Source organism: Botryllus schlosseri, chromosome 2, assembly GCF_051294905.1.
Source record: "Botryllus schlosseri isolate E-star chromosome 2, Bs_hap1, whole genome shotgun sequence".
NCBI classification, from domain to species: Eukaryota; Metazoa; Chordata; class Ascidiacea; order Stolidobranchia; family Styelidae; genus Botryllus; species Botryllus schlosseri.
The window spans coordinates 17052290-17070708 of NC_137237.1; the positions used below are offsets into that span (position 1 = coordinate 17052290).

Sequence of the window (18419 nt, forward strand, 5' to 3'; positions counted from 1 at the left end):
TAGTTTTTTTTTAAGCCTGAAATCCAAAAAAAGATCAGATTACGGATTCTAAACACTGAACTGTATAAACTGAAGAATTTATCAGCTGTGATTACTCAGCCCTATCGCCATTGATGCCATGGTGACGTAATAACGCTATAGTATAGTCGGAATTTCATTTAAGTAATGTTAGACGAGGTCGAGGACTCGAGGTGATCATCATCTGTCTTCGTCGAGCTTTTACAGCCATAGGAAATAATATGTGCTGCTGCTAAAATTTTATGCAAGATTTTGTTTCCAATCTATATTCATTAGTATCGGGATTCCCGTGACATGAGCTACAGAAGCAGATGTCATTGCTTGACATCGATGCAATCTCGTTCTATTTCAATTAATAATCGGGAAATCATACCGTACTGTTCGATATTCTTCGATACAATATTCTTGAAATGTTCCCTTTTAGCTTATCCACTGCAGATGATTTGGTATAATTATATTTACAAGTATCTCTGTCTCAGCCCATTAACTAGTGCTCCTATGTATTGGTAATATATGATTAACTATGTGGGTGCATGGCATTTCCTATGGTATCTGTTGATTAAAAAACTGCACAAAGATGCTATGGTTGCTATTCCACTATGGCAGTGGTTCTCAAACTTTTTGCGACACGCCCCCCTTATTATCATCACAAAATGCAACCAGAATGCTAGCAATCCGGGACCGTTAATGAGAGAATTTAGACTATACACAAAGCAAAAACGATGAATTAGAGGCAAATCGCGCCGAGCGCAAAAAAAATTTCCAGTTGACCGCAGCTTCGGGCCCCCTTCAGTTGCTTTTACGCCCCCCAGTTTGAGAACCACTGCACTATGGCATTCTTGTTTCCAGAAAATATACTGGAAATTGACTGAAATATTTGTAGAGTTTTCAAATATTGCAATCTAGTCAGGTAAGACAGAATGATGTCTTATTGTCTGTGAAGAAAATTATCAATTCGTAAATTCGCAATTACAGTATGACTAACGACATTAAAAATATTATATACCAATACCGTTTTCACTTCAATCATTGACAGGAGGTGTGCACATCATACATGGTCACAAAATGCTGACAGAAGCATAAAACAATGATCGAGTCGATATTGAAAGTAGATAAATCATATAAAGACACTATTCATGTAAAATCAATGTGTAAAGGCGGCCTCTGATTGATACTTTGAATCATTTGAGAGGATGGATGGTTGAGCATTGTTTATAAGTAGGGCGATTTTTTTTACATGTCAAAAAAGTCAAAATTTTAGCGTTAGGTCAAAAAATTTCAAAATTGTTGACAAAGTCAAAATTGTTTTGCAACCTGTATTTGGTTTGTATCGTAGATTTTGCACTGTCGGTGAACTTATCATTTGACATTTTACACTTGTAGCCTACTTTATAGGCCTACCGTTGTAGACGGCCCGTTCTCTGCTCATTTTGAATTCTCTACTAGTTGCTGATGATTACCCCTGACGAGTGTCAGCCGAAATATTCGGGTTCATTTCAATATGAATATACTATTCATTGTGAATCATAAACATTCAAATGAAACAAATAGGTTGGCATGGTGTTATTTCCAACGTACCGCAATATCCCATCTGAAGCAAGACTGCGTGGGCATTGAATAGTTCTTATATCAAGAAGTGCATGATGAAAAATTGTGATGTAGACAGCATTGTCAGAATGAAGCAACACGGTGTGTCACAAGTAGTATACGCACAAACTTCAGAAGTTGTCACCAAGAACTGCTGCTGTTGAACTTTCTTTCTCTATTCTTGGCAAGGAACTTGGTAAGTTCAGAACTTTCTACCCGAGAATATCGGAAAGTATTTTTCATTGTACAACAGCAAATTGTAACTATTTCTACCATAATACGTATTGTAATTACTTTTATCGTAATACGTGATTAAACTAATGGAATTCTTCCTGGGGCTGGATTTCGTTCAAATATATTTTTTTCATGTAAAAATTTGTCAAATGAAGATAAGAAGTAAAATTCTAACATTATATAGGAGAATACCTAATTTGCATATGTTAGGTCAAAATTTGGTCAAAACTAAGTTTTTTAAAGTCAAATAATGTCAAATTTTTGATTTTTAGGTCAAAATATTCCGTTTTATAGGTGAAAAAATGCCCTACTTATAAGTATTGATATTTTTACATGAATCTTCTCCAAGATTCTCGAATACCTAGTTGACTGGCTTCTGGTAATCGGGACCTTCTATAATATCTGATTATAATTACAAAGCTGACCAGAAAATCGAGACAAAATTAAATACTGCATGATTCTTATAAAATGCTGCCATGATCAACTTCCTTTTTCAGGCATTTCTCCTTATCCACAGACTTGCGAACATTGTTACTAACTACCAATAGAAGACTGTTCGATATGGGATGCCTGTTTGCACGTAGCGCTTCATCTGAGACCGATGAAACGGAGAAAAAAGTTTATAGCTGGGACAAGAGGAAGGATATACGGGTAGAAGACTTTCTGATGGAGGATTTTCAAGACCGCACGCTAGTTCGATTACCCGGTTCGATCAACGGGCAGCAATTTCTAATCCAGAATTTAACTAATTGCAAAATCTATCTCCTTGACCACACGGCTGCGATCAATATGGATAATTGCACGGATTGCCATCTGATCACAGGCCCAGTCAAAGGATCTCTGTTTTTGCGCAACTGCAAAGGCTGCAAGGTGCTGTGCGCGTGCCAACAGTTACGTACTCGGGATTGCTCAAAAACCGACATATTCCTCTTCTGCACCACCCAGCCTATCATCGAAGCCTCGTACAAAATGCAGTTTGGCTGCTACCAGCTGAGCTACTCCGGCCTTTCCACGCAATTTCAAGAATCCGGCCTAGAACTCATGAACAACAGCTGGGATAAAGTGTACGACTTCACTCCGAATCCAGATCAAGGTCCGAATTGGAAGTTAATGGCGGAAGACACAAAGGTTGAAGATGTATTCGTTTGGAGTATGGAAGGCGAAGACGAGAACAGTGAAGACACAGGGTTAAATAAAACACATCTACCCAAAAATCTAATGCTCAATGGCAGCTGCGAAAGTAGCGTGGTACCGATGGTCGCTGGAAATCGAGGACGATTATCGGAGGAATCTTGCCTTGTAATGTTCTTCGACCAAAACGAATTGACCAACACAGTTTTGGATATAACAAGACAGATACAAAGAGAAGCCGTTATTGTGATTCGTTCGAAACAGACAACTTTACCCGAAGAGCGAGTGTCGGAAATGTTTGACAAGACGTCTCAGTCACAGTACTACGAAGCTGCGAAACGCGGAACTGTGGTGGGCGTAGAGGTGAACGGCGAAGACTGTACTGAAAAATGCCGTGAGATTATCGCGTCGTCAAACGGGGATGCCCTCGTGTTTGTAACTTCTTCGTGGCAACTGATCGAACTGTTTTACTCCGGTGTAGATATGCAGATGTGATTATTGTGACTTTGTCTTTTGTTTCCTGATGCGTTGAGGTACATTACAGGACATAGTAAACACAACAGGATACATGATTTTAACACTCAACCTCAGCATCGTTGCTATTTTTTATTTTACTGCAATGTTTCTGTAACTCGTCGAATTCAAATCAGATAGTTATAATCTCACTGTTGCAAAGATGGTCCGGCGCTCGACGCATTGCTGAAAAAGATTCTTATCCATGAAAAGTAGACAAAATGATGGTTTCTTATTATCTAACCTTGTTCTAGTACAATTTACCAATTAATATGAACTATATTTTTTAACCTTATATCAAATCGTAACGTTTTCATAGAATAGGCTATGTATCAGCCTACAAATAATATTTGTGCAATTGTGACCTAACAGTTGATAAAATTATGAAAATTGTTGTTCACTTCAGGATTCATTGATAGCAATCTATATGTAGATTTGTACACTGGCAACCAGTGCATTGCAGCGAAGTGGTATGCGTAGCTGGCATTGTCGTCGGATGAATTTTGTCAAGTAGAGTGAAATTGTGTCTTATATGACCAAAGGTACGGAAGTATGCAAAAAAATATTCACATGTATTGGGCATCTAGTCTACTCGCTTTCATGCAAATGTGAAGTAGGTGGTATATTGTGCGGTTGTTGTGACAATATCACTAATTCTATTCAATTTACTAATAATACCATCAATTCTAAACGGCTCAAGATTGTTATATAATGAAAAAGTAGGAAGGTGTAGAATGTAGTAACGACTTGTAATAGTCTATCAATCGAACTCTCACCTTGGCCACTACAACGTCTAATTGAAGGGCATCTACAGTAGGTCATCAGTAACTTTGCCCCTCTACTTCTTCGTAATATTCAAGTCGGCTGTATCCACTTCATCAAGTAGTCTTGTGTGTATACTACTTCAACAGATTTTTACCTCATCTCTCAAAATCGCCCATATTGGGAACTACTGCTAACCTATTATACACTTGCAAGTAGTCTACCTCCCTGTTGTTAATTTACTGTCTATCAAGTTAATATGCCGTTCTCGTGCTAAAACCATGCAAGGTTAGGGTCTATTTTATATATTGCCGGGTTGTAAGTAATGACTTACGTTTGAGCACATCTTGTAATGGTGCCTGTCTAGAGATTAGCCGTGCAGCTACATGCTAGGCGATAATGCTATACGGTATTGCAGTACTCATGTAGATATATCAACTTGAGTAGTTTTTAAGCTAACTACTTACTTTTCACAATTTGATTCCAATATTCGTCAGATTATATTTTCATCTGTCCAAGACACACACAATGTACAACACGATTTACAATACATACAATGCGATGTAATGAACAGAGTCGAGGATGCCGAACGACCATTTGTGGACTCTTAGACTGGCATCTACGTCGGCCTACTGCCCGGTGTCAGTCTTCTCCGATGGTAATCCTTCTTCGTCGCTATTTCTTGCCCATTTCTTTCTTTATCGGATCCTTTTTTATTGGGCAGCGATGTCGGGAACGAGGAGCCCAGAATAACCTCCGGCGGCGGGACTTGAACACGGGCCGCCTACGAAGATCATTCTGTGTATTTCTAGTGCCATTATTTGCGGATAGAAATATCTTCCGATTTTGAAAGAAGTTGTTGGAGAAGTTTGAAATATGTTGACCATCGACCATATCTGTCTTTTGAAGTAGCTTTTGACATGTCTTGGATGTTGATACAAACTACTTGTTATTGAGTAAAGTGACAGCGTTGCTGCTACCTTAAGTAGCAACGTTTACTACTTTTACTCTGGAATTCTTCCAGTTAGCTTTCGTCATGTTTGTGGAAGATAAGACAACAGCCGAATCAGTCCAGTGACACGACATCGGAAAAATTCTTCTGATGAGTTAAATTCAGTCCGTCAGTTATGTCTCTGGCGAGTCGTCGGTAATCCGGAAAGGTCATGGTCGATGGTCCCACCTGCAATGCCGTGGCGGATGAAAGAGAACTGAAGCATATCGCCTCTTTCGAGTGAGGGTGGTCAGACGAAATACGCTTCTTCATTTGTGCAGTTCTGATCAAAGTAGCTATTTGTGTATATCGTTGCTGGAACTTTATCTGCATTGACGTGTCTTTGTGGCGCGGAACAGCCGGTGCCGAATTGTCCGGCAACCGCCGGCATCATCATCATCATTGGTTTATTAGCAATTTTATCAGTTCAATACACCACAAAAATGCGATACAATGAAAAGACAGGAAGATGTCGAAGCGACAAGGAGTAGTCTATGGAATCTGACACCCACCTTGGCCTAGGCGATGTAAAGAGGAGGCATGCACACTGAATGAAAGTAAAGAAGATAGTATAGAAGAAGAATGCGACAAGAAATAGGGCGGCATGTCATGGGAAGCAAGATCGATAGGTCAGTCGTGGTCCGGTAATCTTGAGTATGGACTGTATTTATTTAGTAGCATGTCCACATTCAAGTCGAAATACAAGCAATTACTAATTGCTTGTATTTCGACTTGAATGTGGACATGCTCGTCGACTGTCGGGTGGCCGGTCAACAAACACAGTTAGATTCGATTATGCGCATTTTTACTTAGACCTGTTTTCATGTTTATTTATCGGGAGACGCGAGCTCAATAATTTTAAAATATACTCACAACATATATCGCACCATGAAAAGTTTCAAGTTCAAGCTTATTCACAAAATTTTATCATTTAAAAAATCACAAGACTGCGATACAATGAAAGACAGGAAGGTGCCGAAACGACTTGAAGTAGTCTTTGAGATCAGACTCGTACCTAGGCGTAGACGATGTAATTGGAGGCATGCACAGCAGTTGCACACTGAATGAAGATAATATAAAATGAGAAGATAATATAAAGTGATAAGCGACAAAATGAGAAGATAATATAAAATGATAAGGGACAAAATCAGGTGGCATGTGACGGATGTTGAATACATCTGCCCAGGGATTTCTGCATCTCCCCAACAATATTCCACCTTATCTCCTCATGTTTATAACCGTTATGCATGTTTACCGAATTATTCGATCGAAATCCATGCGCCGTTGTTGATGGATGGTTTAGAGATGGTAGATGGTTGCTAGATGGTTTACATAGCTCAGTGGTCCAAACGGACAATCAGCAGTGACCACTTGACCACGTGGTTATTGTAATATAGTTCAATGTATTTAAAACGTTTCAGTAAAAACCGCACAACCAGTCGTCTCGCCTTCGAGCCCGCTCTGTCGATCGCGTGACAGGAGCGTCGGGAGCACACACATAATCATTACGTTAATCACAATCACACTTCCTCTTGATCTAAAGATCACACGGGAAACCAGCACATAACGCAACGATGTAACTTCAAACGTGAAAATCAGGTGAACAATTCTAAAACAGTGTATACATGAAACGGCAAACTTCCCCTTGGTCTGAAGATCGCACGGGAAGCCAAGTCAACGTGATAAATGTGGAAACAAAAACAAACTAATACGCAGTGTACACATATCGATACATCAAATTGAAAGTTAAATTTCGATATATGCCTGTGATCTATTGACGGGGACGGGGAGTCATTTGGTCTTCCTACCCCCGTGATCTATTTGATCACTGACCCAAATTCAAAGCTTTTGAGTGTAACCCCGCAGTGTAGCCTATATAAGACTAAGTCTGGCCAATGGGCTAATTCTGAATAAATTAACACGAGTCGTTTGCTATTAGAAGCACACAAAGTGGATCCCACAACTAAAACATACTGGCGTACAAAAAACGAAAAACTGCGGTGTAGGTGTGCCTCAAACGATGGACGAAGCGGTGATAACTGGAATTTGTAGCATACAGAATTCGTACTTGGAGGCTAAAACTTGCAAGGTATATGCAATCATCACAAGGCATAAGCATTTACGCGCGAGCAAATCAAAATGTAAAAAATCACTTACTTTTAGTACAGATATACACTCAACATCTAGCCTACATAAAAGTCAGCCAACCATTGTGGCGGCGCTCGATCCCGATTTGGTCGCGAATGGTCAGAGTTATTTCTCTCAATATCACGGTCGACATTGTCATCACCAGGTTGATCCAGATCAGCTGAGTTATTCCCATCGGTGATATTCTCTTCCGTACCGACTGGGTCATTAGCTTCACCCGAGTTACCGCTGTTTTCCGTATCAATGGCATCATCTTCTCTGCTACAATTCAAGTCGATTTCGCGCGTCGTAACACTTCCTGGTGGGTTAGGTAGATCCCCGACGGCGAGTCTAACGTCAGAAAGATGTCGATTCATCCCGTCAACCTCGACCACCACGTCGGCGACAACCCTGGTAACGACACCTCTATTCCATTGAGTAGTACATCGAGCATTTGGTGGCTTCACGAACACTACATCACCGACTCGGTATGGGTTGTAACTATTTTGTCGGTCCAATCTCTTTCTGCTTGCGCAGATCATTGAAGATGGCAAACCAGATTCATAGCGAAACACCTTATCCGCAGGTACAATATCCTCCGAATTCGGAGTGTGATTGTACCAATACACCATTCGTTCAACACTACCTCCAGATCTCGCGGCCATTCTTTTGATAGTTCTGTGATTCCGCTCCCCAATATCATTTCCAGAATGCCGGTAGGCGCAGCTGAACACATGTTCCACCCCCCAACTGTTCAAAAACTGGCGCATTTTCCGACTAGTAAAACAAGGTCCGTTATCACTCAGAATTTCACTCGGCGCACCTCTTTCCGAGAAGACTTGTTCAAGGATCTGGATGATTTTATCGGCCGTTTCATTTCGCACCGCCTGCCATATCGCAAATCGACTAGGCCCGCAGTCGATCAAACTCAGGTATGGTCGAGTGTTTACGTAAGTAATGTCAAGTGCCAGGCGCTCCCAGACAACGGGAACGGAAAGCTGCCCGTGTTCCCATCTCACGGGAATCGGATCAATTCTGCGACAGATGTTGCACTGATTGATTACTCGTTGAACAACATCACGAGTAACAGCTTCGCCAATGCTTCTTTTGGCTACGAAAAGCGTCCGATTCACACCTAGGTGATGTACGTTATGAAGAGCCCGTACCTGTTCAATCACGTTCTCATTACGCCGGTTTACTCCAAGACACACCTTCTTTAGCCAGCGTTGCGGGACCCTCGTTAGTGCATCTGCGAGATTCTCCGACGATGGTACCCAACGGATTGTGACCTCCATGCAGTATTCCTGAAAGAGCTGCGCGATAATTCCCAATCTTCTTTTAATAATCATTTCACTTAGCCCACTGACTCTAGGTCGACGCGAATCTTCCAATATTGACTTGACCCAATGGACCACACTGACCGAGGCGGTCACAACTTCTACATTAGTGAAAACCCCATCTCAGCACCAAACTTAATCCCCTTACGACAGCGTCGAGCTCCGCGACATTTATATGCGTTCCGTCGTCCTCTTTCCTCATCCATGCTGCATCTTCGACAACCTTCCCATCCACGGTCAAACAGCATGCCACCGCCATATTGCTCGCATCGCACCAAATTCGCGCTCTTCCATCACGATATACTCTCCAGTCCCCTCTTACTGGATCGTTCTCTCGTACCTTCGTCAAGATTTCTTCAGCCAAATGCATAACTGGATTCGGGATTACCGCATCCCACGCTATCTCGTTAGTAAGTCGTTGTTTTACATGACTGCATGCAGTTCTTAACCACCCGGCCACGGGATAATGCCCTGTGAGCTTGCCGAACACAGAAAATAGCCCTCTCTTCGTCATGCGGCCGTTCAAACTCGGCAGATCACCATCTCTCCTCCACTCCAGTACTCCATTCTGGGTCTCATTCACCCGCAATCCAACGGAACTGGATCCTTCGTCGCTAACCCATAACTTGCCAAATGCCTGCGCACTTTCTCAACCGCTACAACATTCTCATCAACCCAGATGTCGTCGATGTAATGGTCGGTTCCCCTTGCTATGTCGTCTTCCAGTGACAATACGGTAGAAATGATCTTGGTCATCACCTTTGGGCCGATGTTCAAACCGAACCCCATTCGTGTCATAACGTAAACTTTTCCTTGATGCCGCACTACTTGGAATTTTTGCAGCCTCTCGGAGACGTGAATCTGTAGGTATGCCTTCCGGAGATCCAAGATCGATGCGCGATTACTTCGTTTGCGCCAATTTCTCTATTTTTCTTGGCATACTGCCGCATCCAGTCCGGGGTGACTCATGACATGGGAATTCAGCTCGCGGTAGTCTATCACTGGCCGTACCTTCTGCTTTTTGTTTGGTTGCTTGACCGCCAACAGCGGAATTATTCCGCCGTGGGAACCGTGACGGGCAGGATCGTACTCTACCAACCACCCGTCTCTGATCCATTGGCTGAGTTCATCATCAAACGATGCACGACACTCCGACGGCATCTGATATCCCCCACATTGATTAGTCAACTCAGGCTCGCCATTTTCCCATCTCCACTCCATAGTCCACTTCGCTCCATCAAATTTTGCAATGAAATCTTTATCGTCAATTTGTAACCGTTTATTCGTCGCGGCCACCGCACTTGCTACACACACCTTTGCACCAAACCACACGTCAAGATTTGAATCAACGAATACTCCGCCTAATTGCTGGATAACATCAATACCGAGAATCACGCCAGCAGCACATACGAGCTCCGAGGCTACCAAGCATTGCACCCTGACGTTGGTCTCGCCTACAACCATCATTACTATGGTCTCTCCGTAACAACTAGTGCTTTCCCCGTTCAGCATCTCCACAATCCTTCTCGGACCCGAAACGGTATGTCCCATACGACGACACACGTCTTCAAGAACAACAGATTGCTGGCACCCAGTGTCCACCAGAGCCTTGAGAGGTTTTCCACAATTGAAACCACAACAAACGGTAGCACCTTTTTTCCAACTTGTGAATACGGGAGAACGCGTCCGGTGCTGACGGTTCTCCTTGGTAATTTTCCTGCTGCGATCTTGTGACGTTCATCGGCTCTGCATTGGCGAGCTATATGACCAAGCTTACCACAGGAAAAACATCTTGGTTGTCTCCAGGCCATTTCGTTACCGTCATATCTTGGCTCTTCAATAGGGCATTCTTTAGCAAAGTGACCACGCTTCCCGCAGAAAAAACAGTTGTCCTTCCGCTGACGCGAACCGACCGCGCACGATACATTGAAGCTGCTCCTGACCGACATTATTACTCGATCGTGCCCGCGCGACGAGATCACTCAAATTCATTTAATTTGTCCACTTCTGCTACAGACTTTAACTGACATGAAACCTCTGGGGGGAGACCATTTACAAACGCGCACCGAATTAACGCCTCGGATGCATCCACTCTCATCCCAATCAATAGCGCAAGCCTTTTTAGGTCGGAAAGGTACACATCGACAGGTTCTTCATCCAGCAGTATTCTTCGCTGGAATTCGCTATACGCGTCATAGCAATTCACTCTAAACGCGTTCAAAATAGCTTGTTTCGACTTCTTGTAATCCTTCCTGTCGCCTTCTGGCAACTGCTTGAACACTGCAAATGCAGGGCCATCCAACAGCAATGGGAAAATAGTTGGCAGTTTGTCCGTCAGTTCTTGCAGCTCGGAGACCAGTTCCAGTTTCTCAACCCACTTTGCAAAATCACCAGACGTTGGATAATCTTCATAACTCCTCACAATATCAGTTAACTTCATATTCGCCATTATGCCGCGATAGCTTGTAATATAGTTCAATGTATTTAAAACGTTTCAGTAAAAACCGCACAATCAGTCGTCTCGCCTTCGAGCCCGCTCTGTCGATCGCGTGACAGGAGCGTCGGGAGCACACACATAATCATTACGTTAATCACAATCACAGTTATCAACCTTTTTCACGTCGTGGACCGGTAAAATTTCAAAAAATGTCTGGCGGACCGGTGAACTTTCAAAAATGAAATGAAGACAAAATGTAAAGTATGCAATCGTTTTTTGGCAATTATATATGGTGCTAGAGTGTGACATTTAGAGGGTTTTGATTATCTTCATGATGGCTTCCATACGATTTTATGGTATAGTGAGTCTGCTGAGTCGAGGTAAAATTGCCTTGTCCAGATAAACGTGCTACCGCCGAGAGTCGTTTACAGCCTTTCGCGCTGAAGGTCGTGGGTTTAACCGACCACGCCAACACGAATAATATTCTTCTCGTTGACAATATCGAGGGAAGAAGAGTTTCGGAGTAGAACCAAGCACCTTGTCTTGCTTCCTTGCTCATTGCCAACTGCCACCAGACGCAGGCTACTCTGACAACTACGCATACTATGCATACCGCAAGACAACACCTTACAGCAGCTATACCGGCCATGTGCAAATCCGGACTGAAAAATTACTTCGTCACCTCAGCCGAAAAAACGCTGGTCTTGGGCCCGCACAGGGCGATAAGTCAAACTTCTGGCGGCTTCGCCCACAGACCCTACAATTGGGTGGATATTGCAACTGTACTATAGTGAGCACATTCATTCAACTCAGTGTAAGCAGAGAATTTATGTAGCTTTATCGCGCCAACAGCGAAAATTTCCCTTCAATCATGACTGAATCGGTATTCTCGTTGCCGAATTTTTGGCACAACTATCGGAGAGTCCCATGTTAGCCTGAACTTCGTTATGTGTTGGTACGGCGTGGCGCGGTAATGGCTGAGGGAAGGCATTTAGTGACACCAGAGTGTCCTATATGGTGTCGGCACAAGCAAATCTCACGGCTCAGTGAAATTGTATCACGTCACAATTTCCATTTGGCTACAGGCAATTACTACTAAATAAATACAGTCCATCCTCAAGATTACCGGACCACGACTGACCTATCGATCTCGCTTCCCATGACATGCCGCCCTATTTCTTGTCGCTTTCTTTTTCTATACTGTATTCTTTACTTTCATTCAGTGTGCATGCCTCCTCTTTACTACGCCTAGGCCAAGGTGGGTGTCCGATTCCATTGACAAATCCAAGTCGCTTCGACATCTTCCTGTCTATTCATTGTATCGCATTTTTTGTGGTGTATTGAACTGATAAAATTGCTAATAAACCAATGATGATGATGATGAGGCAAGTTGACGGTCATTTTTGACCGGCTTGCCTAGCATTAAATTTGGTGAAACGGGTATCAATCGAAAGCTGTCTCTGTACTGATTACGAAAATATAAATTTTATTCCGCTCGCGGCCCTAGAACCCCCACAATCAGCCTCGAATTTTTCATTGTTATGGAGATTGGCATTGGGACGCAACAATGCTGTCTGGTGAAACGAGAGAGTTAATTAATAATTAATAAATTGAAAATGTTGGAAAAAGTTTCAAAAAATTACGCTATGATTTATGTTCATTTGCAAAATAATTTTGGGCCCTTTTCAAGCTCGCCCCTCTGGCCCTCTCCAATTGGGCGGTTTGGGGTGTCGCGCAAACTGTGCTCTTTAGCGATGAGTCAGCAGTTCAGCACGTATATGTTCTGTACTTGTCGCCTTCAACATTGCATCTTGAAATTATGGTTAAAATTGTAATATACCCGGTGGACCGGCAGGAATGTCGTCGCGGACCGGCGGTTGTTTATATAGCTCAGTGGTTGAGAACCACTGGTTTATAACTTTATATGGCTCAGCAGTCAGCATTGATGTCACTGAATTTAAATGCTGTTGTCGGCAATAGTCACGTGACTTTGCAAAATGCAACCTGCATTCTGTACGAGCGTCGAGCAATGATAGAAAGTGACAGGACTGGGCTGCTATCATTGGTATTGATACGAAGTTCACGGTGGGGTGTCCAACTGTTCATTAACTCGTCTACCTTTGTACTTCTTCGATAAGAAATTCAATTATCTGTAGTCATTGTAGAACGAGCTGCGTGTTCATGGGTAAACTTCCTTACAGTCATTGCTAAGTCATTTTAACTTTGACACTTTTCTGTTTTCCACATTAAAGGAATGTTGTGATATTTTGAAGTGATCAAAGTAGATACGAAATACTCATACTATTATTCTTCTCTTTGTGTAAATAAAGAAGCCTTACTATTGATACACTCTAGCTAAGCACCAGTCTGGCAACAGTGGTTGTTTTCGGCAGAAAGTTCGCATGACACTGTTGACAGAACGGTTTCATGCATAGAATAATAAACTAATTAAACGTAAAGTTGCGTGTGACGTTGACACCAATTTTTCTCTAGGCTAAGCATATCTGAAAAGGTTTTATTAAATATGAATTAGATAACTTAATTGTCTCTCTCATCTGCGGAACCCCTTGTGGATGATGATTGACCATAACCCACCATTTTCAGATGGTTACTGTAACTGCCACCTTTATGGGTGAAAATGGAACCAGGTATAAGAGCTATATGGTTAATACTAAAGCTACCGACGACCTATCCAGAGATATATGTCACTATGTCAGGTGGACTATTATAAAGTAATATGATCTAGCCTATGGGCAGGGGGTGATTCGGTGTCACAGAACCCGATAACCCTCCTTCGAATACTCCCAGCTTCTAGAAGCTTATTTCCTAGAATCTAGGTATAATATTGCTTAACATAATGGCTCATTCGTGATTAGATGCATGAGGCTGGGCAATGCACATTGCGCTAGCCTGAAGATAGCTTATTACTGAATGAATTTTATGATCAATCTAAATTTGATTTTTACTATATTTTCAGTTAATTATGCTACTAAAGCATTTTTTCTGTGAGTTATGAAGCTGCATATTATACAAGATCACTGCCAAATTGTTTTGTATCAATTTTGGTGTTAGTACCTCAATGCTCATCTTTTTTCATTGCGCCATCTAAGCATTGTTTACCAGAGGCAATAAATTTTCTGTATACCGTAATATCCTTTCATCAAATATTTAGGTTGTATGCTCCCGTTGCCGTCATATGGTGTTGACCCTTCTAACCCAGCTATGACACTTTGAACTCGAAAGAATGTATACACTTGGAGAACATGCATAGGCCTACATGGACATGGACATTTACAAAGCACGACAAACATCAGCACCACTGAGAATAAACATCAATAAATTACTTAGTGTTTAAGCAGTAGCAATTGAGCAAACTTCTATCCTACCGAACTCTTTCTCAAACGAATGGAATCATAATTAATGTGGGTGAAAGAATGCCGTTCCTGTAGTGTACTGCTGCTAGCTGAAAATGGGCCTACATTGATGGACAGTGCTAATCATGGGCATCTTCTCGTCGATCAAATGTCATGTAACCATTGAAGCAATCAGCAGCAGGCCACTACTGCCAAGTCATGAGCCGACAATTATGGAATGGTATTCTGTGTGTTATCCGAGAGCCAGTGTAAACAGGATTCTAATATTCATGCACTGATTAGTGTGGCTTTGCAACGAGGAGACATGTTTGTGCCTTTCTGTATTACCAGACAAGTAGGTCAGAATTTTCTCCATGATTATAGACATCAATATAGAAAAAAATAATCTATTTTAAAGATCTCAGTGGAATCAAGCCCAGTGTAATTGCTCTGTTATATGTCTTTAGTGTTGCGATTCCATGCAAATCGCACCATTATGTACCTTTTGGTTGCTCCTTATTTGATTGTCAGTGTTGTGCAATATTTATTGTCTGAACTTTATTGGTTAGTATGCTTGCAATTGCAATAATATTGTCGGCCGAGCTGTTAGTTTGATTGCTGGACATTCTCAATCACTGCTGAGTCATTTCTGTACTTGTTCAGCCACTTGTTACAGCCATTTCATACATAAGTAACACGATATTGTGATATTCTAAAGCGGCCGAAAAATATGAAGCAAAATTTTATCAATTAGTCATTACATTTCTTCAACTTCATTTAGATAACTAGCAAAAAACTTTAGTTCGCCGTATCTGTCAAGTTAATATTTATAATTTGGATCCAAGCACTCGAGCAGTTATGGTGAGACTGACTGCAAGCCCAGCGGGAGCCCTTGTGGATGAAGAAATACGATTGACCGTTACAGGCCTGGATTATGGTCAGAAGATCACTTTAACTGCAACCACGGTGATTGACGATGGATACAAGTATGAGAGCTATGCTCATTACCGAGCTGATGATATGGGCACAGTCGACTTATCAAGAGATGAATGTAAAGGAGGCTCTTTTAAAGGAGTATCTTCCATGGGGTTGTTTTGTTCATTGGCTCCTTCGCCATCAAACAAGCATCCATATGGCCGTTTAATGATTCGAGATGTAGAATCGCCACTCTGTGTTAAAGTGACTGTTTTTGAAGGCTATCTATTCGCTGGAGATGATACACATCAGCCATTTCTTACACAGTTAACACTCAAGAGATGGTACAAATCTCCCGGTGTAAAAAGAGTGGTGGTCCGTGAAGGACGTATTCGTGGTTCACTTTTCATTCCCGAAGGTTCTGGCCCCTTTCCTGCCGTTGTAGATCTATTTGGAACTGCAGGTGGGCTATTAGAATACCGAGCTTCGTTGTTGGCCTCTAGAGGATTTCTTGCCCTGAGCCTCGCGTATTTCCGGTATGATGACCTCCCAGAGACTGTTCTTGATCTAGAATTGGAATATCTAGAAGAGGCAAAGGATTATTTGTCGGCTCATGACAAAGCGCAACTAGGAGGAATCGGAATCGTTGGCGTGTCAACAGGAGGAACACTAGCTGTCGCCGCTGCAACATATATCCCTGGCTATAAGTGTTGCGCTATGATAAATGGGTCTGTTTTCACCCATTACCCCACTCTTCATTACAAGGGAAGAATCTGGCATGCAGCCTTTCCTGATATGAAACACGCTTTTGTTGAGAGCAATGGTGTTGCATTTCTACGTACGTTAGATAAATATTTTAACATGCCACGAGATTCTAGTGCAATGTTAGAGTTTTTTAAATCGAGTTCCTCATTTCTGTTCATGTTTTCAGAAGATGACAAGTGCATGAATACGGCCGAGCACAAAAATATGATAGAACACCTGATGAAATTTTCCAATCGTAATCATCGTATCATTATGTATAAAGGCGCAGGGCACCTGCTGGAGCCGCCGTTCAGTCCACATAGTGCGATATCATACGCTAAAATTATTGGAATGCCAGAAAATTGGGGTGGTAACTGCCATGATCATTCGCTTGCTCAAACGAAAGCCTGGTCCGATTTGCTCATGTTTTTAAAAGATAGTTTGAAAAATACTGTGTCAAAGCTTTGATGGTCAGGATTACTTCACCGATACTCAGTAGGCTATATGTCGCATCTTTCCTTGGTCCTGCAATGAGGTTTGTATGGCTATAACTCCAAAAATAATCCATGAATTTTTACCGAAAAATTCATTTATAATTTTCAAAAATGTTATGCTGAAGTCCAACTAGAGTCAATTTTTATGAGCCACAATCCTATATATATATATGACCTATATATAATGACTGTTATATTCAAACTAAATTTGATGTTTCACATTGTCATCTCAGGGAGAGGGTGATAGTCCGTGTTAGACAGAGGCGAAGACAAATTATTGTGTATATTACTTGATGTTTCTACATCTATGCTGCAATATGAACTTCCACTCTAGTTTCTCTGCTCAATGTCCGACTGATGCGACATATTCTGTATGAACTAGAGTGGTAACAATCAAAGAAACAAGTTTCTCAGTACAGGAATGTAGCTTAATACCGGCTTAGATTGGACATCAACATTCACATCCGGGCACACATGTTAACAGCAATCAGGAAATTGGCTTTAACAGCATTATATCTTTCCTGATCACAATTATCCATAACTGCGATAATACATGTTCAGAAGTTAATTTCACATGCTGTGTGGTACTAAGTAACATATAACATATCTATGTGATCTAATGACAAAAGGTATCTCTCAATTGTATTTGCCATAAGTACATTTAGAACTCGTTGCCCCTGTTGTAGTTAGTACTATGTTTGACGATAATTAATTCAAAGGGAATTAGCAAGAAGTCGACCTGGACCGATTTTATAATAATAATAACTGTTGTGCGACTTTCTAGTTTCTATTACATTCAATGCTCATAATTGTTTCAGCACGTCATTCATCTATTTCCGTGATGTGTTAATAGCTGTGACTGTTGAAATTAAGCCGTATGTTTTCGGCTGACACTCGTCAGGGGTAATCGTCTGAAACTAGTAGAGCTGTGGTTCTCAAACTTTTTTAGACACGCCCCCTTTTATTATAGTGAAATATTTCGTGCCCGCCTTATTGTCATATCACAAAATGCAACCAGAATGCTAGCAATCCCAACAGATAATTTGATGGCAGGGAAGGTTATGACTGTCGATGAGATAATTCTCAACTATGAAATTTGGACTATACACGGAACAATAACTATGAATTAAAGGTACATCGCTAGGGGCAAACTCCATAGTCTGAGAACCACTGTAGTAGAGAATTGGAAAGAACACTGTATATCAATAATCTTATCATAAAATATGACGTCATCATGACGATTACCCCTGAAGCCCTGATGAGTGTCAGCGGAAAATATTTGGGCTCATTTCAATATGAATGTACCATTCAATTGGAATACTTTGGTGAATAACATTTCTCTGTAATTGTGCAGTGCATACTTAACTCTTATCATTTAGCTTGCTTTACTTGATCTATTTTTTACGTAAGCAAAATGGGATTGCACATAAATGCTGATTTCATTACTACTATTTTCGACTACTTCTACGTAACAGTTTCAGTATTTCACTTGGAAATTGTGACTTCTATTTATACTCGAGTAGAAATTGACGAGATTACTTCTACTTCCGTACCAACGAAGAATACTTGTACGGTGCACCACCTTTGCCTGTAAGATGTAAGATCAATATTCCCAGTGTAGCATTCGTAGATTATATTCTCTGCTACCCTGCTATCATGCTGTGACGGCGCGAAAATTAGCCGATTTTTTTTACGCCAAATTGTCGTTAACCATATTTCTGTTGAAATATGATATCGACTTGATATTATCGGCAAACCGGTAATCACTCGGACTTT

General features: G+C 41.5%; 1 protein-coding gene and 1 pseudogene across 1 annotated transcript; both read left to right on the forward strand.

The window, feature by feature from the left end:
* Nucleotides 1–185: 185 nt before the first annotated feature.
* Nucleotides 186–4177, forward strand: LOC145433872 (protein XRP2-like). Its single transcript, XM_080311127.1, has 2 exons — nucleotides 186–1801; nucleotides 2337–4177. The coding sequence occupies exon 2, from the start codon at nucleotides 2401–2403 to the stop codon at nucleotides 3463–3465; it is 1065 nt and encodes a 354-aa protein (XP_080167253.1). The 5' UTR covers nucleotides 186–1801; nucleotides 2337–2400; the 3' UTR covers nucleotides 3466–4177.
* Nucleotides 4178–13240: 9063 nt separating this feature from the next.
* LOC145433874 (acyl-coenzyme A amino acid N-acyltransferase 2 pseudogene) lies at nucleotides 13241–18413 on the forward strand (annotated as a pseudogene).
* The last annotated feature ends 6 nt before the right edge of the window (nucleotides 18414–18419 follow it).

Coding starts and splice junctions, on each gene's coding strand:
- LOC145433872 (XM_080311127.1), top strand. CDS start 2,401: ATGGGATGCCTGTTTGCACGTAGCGCTTCATCTGAGACCGATGAAACG.